Consider the following 9,047-nt stretch of genomic DNA (forward strand, 5'->3'; position numbering starts at 1 on the left):
TCGGGGAGGAGTACAGAAATCGATTTAAAGAGCCCTTTATATCGATATAAAGGGCGTTGTAGTGTGGACGGGTACAGCGTTAAATCGATTTAACGCTCTTTAAATCAATTTAAACGCATAGTGTAGACCAGGCCTAAGCCGATGAAAGAGCTCTCCTGCCGACACAGCACTGTCTACACCTGCACTTAGGTCAGTATAACTTATGTCGCTCAGGAGTGTGTTGCTTATACATAAGTTATACCAACCTAAGCTGTAGTGTAGACATGGTCTATAAATATAATCAAGCAAATATTTTATACAGTATCCATTGTATAGCATTTTGTGCTGCTATTTTATTGAAATTGGAGAGAAAAGAAAAGTTAAGGCAAAATTACAAGAACATATATGGCACAGTGCCTGAAAGGGAAAATTCCAGATAGAATAATACAGATGGAAAAACAACTCAGATAGGATCAGTTGCAGTGAAGGGACACTAGTAGAAACAGTAAGGAACATTGGAGAGCAGTGGATACAATTTCTGAGGCAGAAAGAAGCAGGTATGTGAAGAATTTCAGGGTAATTCTCAGTGAGTCAGCAATGGCCAGGAAGCCAGAAACGGTGACTGAGGATGGGGCGAGATATGGTCTGGCTTCCTGGGACACGAAAGTGACAGTTTGACTACAGAGCATTCCAAATGCTAAGTCAAAAAGCAGGGATTTAGGAAGACCATAAGAAAGAAAACCGCATTAGGTGAGATGTGAAATGATTAAGGCATATAGCTCAGTAGAGAGAGGATCAGGATATGTAAGAAGACAGGAAAGAGAAATATGGGAAGAAAGTAAAAAAGATCTAGTCAGAATCCAAGATTTCTAGAGAGGAATACAATTAAAGATAATTATAGAACCAAAGACAAAGAAGGTGTTTTACTCAGAATATATCTGGGAGAGGTAAAATTATTAATATAATTAAATATCCTTTCTCTCTTCCCTCCCACAAATTCCAAAGTGACCATTGCACTAGCTACATTTACTTTTTGAAAAGATTTCCCATTTCGTTTAAGAACTTTACCTTTCATGCACAAATGTCTGAACTGGAGTAGAGTACAGAAAAATTGCAGACGTCACTGTGGTCAAAAGAACTTGAATTGAAAGAATACTGTAGACTTTTCGTAGAAAAGCTGGGATAAAGAAAAATGACATGTCACCTTTGAATACTCATTGCTGAATCACATTTTAAGACTTAAAGTAGACAGAAAATTCAATCTGAGTTTGCAATATGATATGGAAGCAACAGAAATTGGCGTAAATTGAACTGCATAAAAACATGTCACAGAACAAAGCAGTAACAGTCCTTTCATCATACAGCTCTGATGCACCTGCACAGTATGTGGAGATACAACTAAGTGCAAAGGGATGAAAGAAAGAAAATTTAGGCTATTAGATCATAAACAGTCTCCCAAGATGGTAAAAGATCCATTACAGTAACTCCTCACTTAACATTGTAGTTCTGTTCCTGAAAAATGCAACTTTAAGCAAAACAATGTTAAGCGAATCCAATTTCCCCATACAAATTAATGTAAATGAGGGGGTTAGGTTCCAGGGAATTTTTTTCCACCAGACAAAAGACTACATTACACACACACACACACAGACAGTGTAAGTTTTAAACAAACAATTTAATACTGGTACCGAGTGATGATGATTGGGAAGCTTGGTTGAGGTGATGAAGTCAGAGGATAGGATATTTCCCTGGGAACGCCTCACTGCTAATTGATGAACTAGAACTTGGCTGAGCCCTCAAGGGTTAACTCTCACAGTCTACAAGGCAGCAGGAATGGAGGGAGGGGAGATAGCATGGGAAACAGAAACACACACACACTGTGTGTGAGAGCAAGAGATGCACATTTCTCCTTTAAGTAGCTGACCCCACTCTAAGTACCCTACCTTGTTAATTAGATTAGCTTGCTGAGATCGCAGCTGCTGCTGGAAGCTCATATGTCCCCCCTGCTCTATGGCAATGGGGTAAGCAGGGTGCAGGAGGCAGGGGGGAGGGAGACACCCTGACATTAGCCCCCCTCTTCCTCCCCTCCCCCCACACAGAAAGCAGGAGGCTTGGGGAGCAGCTCCAAGGCAGAGAACAGGAGCAGCACATGACAGTGGGGCGAGGGACAGCTGCAACTGATAGCCTGCTGGGCAGCTGCAGCACAGGGAACTGCAGCTGATAGCGGGGCTCTGCCAGTCCATCCTGGTTCCAACCCCCCACCAGCCAGTTGCAACAGACAGCTCTTCCTGCAAGCAGTGGGCAAAGCAGGAATCTGCCAAATGACCGTTAGAAGGGAGCATTGTGCAACTTTAAAGGAGCATGTTCTCCAATTGATCCACAATGTAACAGCGAAACAACATTAACTGGGATGACTTTAAGTGAGGAGTTACTGTACTTGGGATATGACATTAGGCTGGACACAGCTCTACAAAAAAAGATGGTTGAAAAAATCCTGTATTGGCAGAGACATAGTCCCAAATGATTTAAGTGTACTGAATATGTTTATAAACACAGACCCACATATTTAGAGCAAAAAAAGTCTCTTCACATCAGTCGCCTTGTCACCACCTGAATTCTTAAGATCAAGAAAAAAAATCTGTTTTTCTACACCTATAGTAGCTATTTTCCCTCCATTCAAAACCTCCAGTCTCCCTGACTAACTTTTTTAAAGTTATTCTAGTTCTAGAAGCCAAATTTGACGTTTATGTTTCCTCCATAGCAATGCTTGAAGTTCAAACTGAATACTAGAGACTAAATCCCCTAGTGAGAAAAAAAAGTCAAATCTAAATAGAAGAGTTCACAGCCTCTTTCCTGCATTCTGATAAGAGACAGCATCTCAAGTAAGGAGGGTGAAATTCACCCTTGTGCATAATGCCAGTGCAAGGCCTGTGTCCTGCTTAAAGTGGATTGGATGTAAGTGGTGCACTGACTTTCTGCTGATTCTGCATAACGATACATTATATCCAGAAAGTTAAGAGAGTAACATAAATTAAAGCTCTAACCATCAAGTGATGGGTTAAGCAGATGGGACAGCAGGAAATTCCTCTTACATGAATCTTAGAATTATATTTGAATCCACTTTTGATAATAAAACAAGTTTACCTTCCCCTGCACCGTACTCAGCCTGGGTAAGTGCTTGGTGAATTACCCTAGATTGGGTACTAAGAGAAAGCCTATTAATCAAAATAGCCACACAGTGTTTCTAGCTCCAATGAAGGGAGCTGGATTAAAATGCCTGCCCCTCGGACTGCGGCACTCGGAGCGTACGCAGGAAAAAACAGAAAGTGAAACACTGGCAAAGCCAGGCAGACTAGGGCCGGTCTGCCCAGCGGGGAGCGAAAGCAGCAGCAGGGGTGGGGGGGTTGTGCTGCAGCGAACCCGGAGTGTCACCGCCTTGGCTCCCGGGGGACCCAGAGGTAAAGGCCGGCGGGGGAGGGGATGGAGGCGTCCAAGCTAAAGGGGCCCCACACGCTAAGCGGGGGGCTCCGGCCCGAGTCCGGGTCTCACCCATGCGGATGTGGACACTGGCCGAGGCCACGTTGCTGCCGTAGTTGAAGTCATCCTCGATGGAGGACCGGGGGTACCGCGGGTCCGGCGCCGCCGCCTCCATCGCCACCGTCCGTCCGACCGACCGCGGCTGCCGCAAAGAAACCGACGTCTGCAGCGCTGGCTTCCGGGTGAGACAATCGAACTCCGAGACACCGAGCGAGCCCCAGAACCGCCGAGAGCATCGATCGCGGGGCAGCCTGGCTCCCGCCCCTCCCGGCAGAGCGGGGAGCTGGCGGCGCACAGGCGGGTCCGGGCGGGACAGCCCGCGCGCGCCCTGCAGGAGAACGACACACGCTGCTCCCGGCGCAGTGGATACTAGTTCTTGCCCTCGTGGCTGCGAACAGCGCCCGACCGCCCCTTGGCGGTTACCGTTTGGCCGGGCGGGGTATTTCCTCCCCACTAATTTAACCCCAAATCCTTTATTAAATCCAGAGCCAAATGGTGTTTATACAATTGCTCTCAACCTGCCCAAAAACCTAACTAAGAGGCAGGTTACTACACCCAAACGTAACAAAACATGTATGAGCGTTTGATCAAGTAATTTACAAATGGGCTAAACCCACTGGTTTCACCCAGCCATACTTAGACCCATATCAGTCAGCTCCAACATGGTCAGGCAGGTATAAGCAATGAACCCTTTAAAAGTTTACTTTTTTATACCCTTTAACAAACAAGCAATGCCATTGTCAGTCACTGACTTCAGCTAAAAACCAATTTAAGACAGTTCACCCCTCTTTTGACTTTGAATCCATATAAGATTTTCAACTGCCTTTCTCTCTAAAGCCTTTCTTCCCTATCGCTTCCCCTCCTTACTGACAGTTTTTCCTTTGCACCTGGGTTCACATAGGCCCTAATTTTTCCAATAACACTGGTATGTGGGGTGAGAAGAGCCATGCAGACTTCTTTTCAGACAAATTCTCCTTGTCTTACTTAAAATCATCTGCAGTCAACCCTATATCAGTAAGACGCCTTCTTTTTAAAACTTCCCCTTATTACATTAGTTATTCTTTGAACCAGACATCCTCCCTATTTCATTCCTTCTGGCCTTATGACTCATTACTTTCAAGGTCTTTCTTGCTAGTTAGGGCCTTTCATTACAACACATATTTCTTTAACCTAACTTTAATTCTCTAATTATATATTTATTCTATACCTCAGCTGGCAATTACACCTCCAGCTGCATTGCAAATCTACCTGTCTGTAGCATCAATGGGAGTTGAGGGTGCTCAGAACCTCCAGGGGTTGGTCAGCACCTGCAGGGTTAAGCCCTAACTCACCATTTCTATTAAAGGTCCTTTGTGATATAGCAACACTGGATTTGATTTATAATAGATTTTCTTTAGCATGTGGATAAATACGTACCATGAGAATCTATGATGTATTTCACATTAACAGCTGAATATAAAGTGAATATTAAAAAAGGGGGTTTATAAATATATGTAGAATTACTGTTTGTAGGAAAAGTTTTTCACTATGCTGACACAGGTCTGTTCCACTCACTGGGATGGCTTTGTGAGGCTTTAGATTTGTTCTCATCTCCTGGAAGCCTGCTTTTTCTGTTTTAAAGCCTGAAATGTCTAAGGAGAAATGTGAAGGTTGAAAAAGCAGCTTCTCCAAAATGGTTTGCCTCAAAATTATTATGTGGTAGTACATCTCTTTCCTTATGGAGTCAAAGTAAACAACAACTATGTTCTGTAGAAGTTTTCAGAAATTATTAATAGAGGTAAAGGTGGCCTTTGGCTCTAGAATTTGCTCCTGGTGTATACCCCTCTAAGCCTGAGTTGTACCACTTTAAGGGTACAATATAAAGCAGATCTTTGTTGAGGCTTTCTCCTAATAATGGGATTGATCCTGTAAGACTTAATACCCTCAGTTAAATTCAGTGGAAATTGAGGGTGTTCAGCCTTATTAGTATGCCAAAGATGCTGATATACTGTAGTGTTAGACATCTTAGAAATGCTGTAATAAATACATGTAATACATACAAATTAAATAAAATAATGTTTAAAAATTAGAAACAATTGAAATTGTAAAAAAAAAAAAAATTAACCTCAGTTAATTGTATCCCATGAAAATCTAAATATACCAATTCTACCATGCTGTGATGAAATGATTCTAAACAACTTTTTCAATTATTCAGTTGAGTTGGTTCAAGTTCCTACATGGCAGTCTCAGAGGAGAAAATCTTATTTTAAAATTAACATTACTTTCTACTCTGCAAAATGATTATGGTTCTATTAAAGTCATTTTGGATTTTTAGACACTGTGGAGCAAAATCATTCAGCTTCATTCCTGAATTCTTTCAGCCTCAGAATTAGTGAGGACTGGACACTTTCACAATTGCAAAGCTAGTCCAAAGTACACTTACAAACATATACATTACATTGTAACTACAAAATTTAATGATGTTCTTATGAGACAGGAAGTCAGCACAAAGAAACTCAAAGACAGATGTGCCATCTGCTGCTCTAATATCCTTGACGGTGATTGTGACAATCCCCAATCAGGGGACAAGAGTTTATCTTCTTTAATACTTAGAACTTCAAGAAACAAACTGCTGGTCTGGCCTTTGGCAATCAGATTACCAGGCCAGCCTTTAATTTTTCTAGGATGAAGTACTTCTCTGAATGTTTCCTTTAGCTGTACATATACCTTAGCTTTACTTGATGAAACAGTACATTGCTATTTATCCTATGTCCTGTCTACACTACAATATTGTCATTGTATATAACCAATGAACTGTAACTGGGTTGACTTCACCCTTTGTTCTTGAACACACATTGTTGTGAACATATATTTCATACTGTGGTTGAACCTTGCTGGCAAGCAAGACTGTAGTTCAAAACAGGTCTGTTGCCTGCATAAAAAATTGGGATGAGGTGAGGGGTACTAGGTGTCTATATAAGAAAAAGCCCCCAAAATCATGACTGTCCCTATAAAATCGGGACATCTGGTCACTCTAGTGCAGCAGCAGCACTACCAGCTGGGGTACCAAATTTTGTCTATTGGAAGTAAGGAGGGGCACCCCTCATTCTTACTCTCTTGTTCAAATAATGCTCCTCGTGGTTCTTCTGTGAGAAAAACATATTTTAAATTGGTTTTAAACACATATTTGGTTAAATATGGTATATTTTAATGACTCAGTGAATAAAATCTAACCTTCATAGATGAACAAATGTTTAATATTTTTAATATCTGCCAACCAAATCATTGTAATGCAAAATGGGCCCTTCTCAGGTGTGGTTTCTTGATTCCTGGTTTGAATAAATAGTCTTTCACAACTCTTCAGCAATTATTTTGAAGTACTAGGCCATATCGCAAGACAGCATTAATTCTGTGGAGAGTATCCCTTTTTTGCTTAGCAGAAAATTACTGCTGTGACAGAATTTTGGTTAATCTTCCCTAAGGAGCCTCTCAAATTGACAGCGAAAATGTTAACATTAGTCTAACAAATTTAAGCAGAGGCAAGTCTAGCATTTCATATCCAAATGTTCTTTTCTCTTCTTTAGGAATATCCTTAAATTCTTCACATGGATAGAAGCAGCTCATGGATGGATTTCAAGACATCAATTCCAAAGTATTCCCTAGGTAATGGTACCGTGTCTGAATTCCCAAAGTAATCTGATATACGGCAGGACTGAAATTTATGAGGGCCAGTCTACACTACACAGTTGGATCAACATAAGGCAGCTTATATCAACCTAATTATGTCAGTGTCTACCCTACAGCGTTGCTCCTGCTGATGTAAGTGCCCTACCACACCGCATAATAACTCCACCTCCACGAGAGGCATAAGGCTTATGTCGATGGAGTTAGGGCAATGAAGTGTGTGTGTAGATACTGCATCCCTTATATCAGCTGTCTTGTCAATTTCATGGCAGGAGCCATGAAATTGACAAGAAAGCCCAGCTGCTAGAGCCCAGTTCCTCCCCCCCTCCCCGCCCACTGCTCCCCTGGAGGCTGGGCAGCCTCGGCCTGCTGCCAGCTAGGAGCTGAAGCCCGGGTAGCCTCGGACACCGCTGCTGGCTGGGAGGCAGAGTGCTCCCAGAGTCAGGCAGCCTTGTCAATTTCATGGCTCACTGAGCCATAAAATTGACAAGGCTGCCAGGCTCCCAGGGGAGAGCAGGTTGGGGGCCCAAGAAGCTGGGGAAGCTGGACCCCATTCCCTGGGGATGAGAAGCCCCCAGTGCTCCTGGTGAGGATATACACCCCCAACTCAAAAAGGGTAGTGTTGACATGCACCACTGCAGTAATTACTGCAGTGGCTGTTAGTTGACCTAATATAGGTTGACTTAGGTTTGTAGCGTAGACATACCCTGACTCTGTATGGCTGGGCTCCAGTCCCAGTGAACCCAACAAGCCAAGGAAGTCAAACTCAGATGCCCTGCCCAGTACCTGTGGGGTAGCTACTCAGATAAAAGCAGAGTATCCACAAACAAACCATACTATGTAGGGCTTATTTCCCAGATCTGCCCAAGTAGACTCCACAAGCTTTTCAGGTCAAAGGGGTAAGGGTCAGTTATCCAAATTTAGGTTGTTTGAGCTATAGGTTTCTGACATGCAGGCCCCCTAAAACTCATGTGACATCAAAATTTTGCTGCTGTTCTAATGCTTTTTGTAGTCATTTACAGCTCAAGCTATGGCTCTGATCCTTCCAAAGCTGATGTGACTTGTTTGGTTTTAATCTTACTAATGGCCAGCATGCATTGTCCCTTTGGGAAAACAATATTTTTAAATTATTCTGGCAAAAATTTGCATCTCCAGCGTGGCTTGAGCTGTGGTGATATCCCAGAAACATCATTTCCACTTGTGCAGTGGGATCAGAACTCTATTAGTCTACCAGAGAATTTGTGAGAAGTCTCACTTCAGAGTAAATGGGAGTCTCACATCGAAGCAGAAAGTGGCATGGTGTTGCCACTTAACCCAAGCTGCCCTTCTGTTCTGTGAGTCTGAGTCCTGTCTTGAGTGACTGTGTTGTGCATGTTACTCACTCTCTGCCAGCAACATTCTGCTTCAGCTGATGGACTGCATGTGAAAAGCTCCTAGCTTGAGATGACATTTCAAAGTGCTGCAGAATCCACACGCATATTCAGAATGTTTTGAAAATTGCTGTGCCTGATATTTATAGCCGGTATGGTATTCCAGAGGGTCTTCTGGCACCTTACAGATGTAAGCAGAGTCAGGATGAGCCCTACCCTGACATCTGGTTGTGAACTATGGAGAGTGTGGAAAGGAATTTTAGGTATTTGCATTGGCACACACACCCCCATCTAGCATAGCGCACGGCACCCTGGGATGGTTATTTTGACAGCTCTGGGATCCCCAATTTCTTTGTTACTGGGGCAAGAGGAATAAAGTGTTGTCACCCGATTATGTGAATGAGGAACTACGAGACTGCTTTATGACAGAGATGTCTCAATATAAATTAAGTGACACTCGCTAGACAAGGGACATGGGTTCCAAAACCCAGTGAATTG

At 42.9% G+C, this 9,047-nt stretch overlaps 1 protein-coding gene across 2 annotated transcripts in view; it reads right to left on the reverse strand.

Moving 5' to 3' along the window:
- TMBIM4 (transmembrane BAX inhibitor motif containing 4) overlaps positions 1-3,704 on the reverse strand; it is a 13,086-nt gene extending 9,382 nt beyond the window's left edge. The window contains exons 1-2 of one of the 2 annotated variants that reach the window (XM_032788827.2): positions 3,529-3,704; positions 1,048-1,156 (exon numbers count right to left, since the gene is read on the reverse strand). In XM_032788827.2, coding sequence (XP_032644718.1) covers positions 1,048-1,156; positions 3,529-3,631 — 212 coding nt within the window. In that variant the 5' untranslated portion in view covers positions 3,632-3,704. The remainder of the gene's footprint in view (positions 1-1,047; positions 1,157-3,528) is intronic. The other variant, XM_032788828.2, reaches the window with a different exon arrangement.
- Between the last annotated feature and the right edge of the window lie 5,343 nt (positions 3,705-9,047).

Source organism: Chelonoidis abingdonii, chromosome 1 (assembly GCF_003597395.2).
Source record: "Chelonoidis abingdonii isolate Lonesome George chromosome 1, CheloAbing_2.0, whole genome shotgun sequence".
Taxonomy (NCBI): Eukaryota; Metazoa; Chordata; order Testudines; family Testudinidae; genus Chelonoidis; species Chelonoidis abingdonii.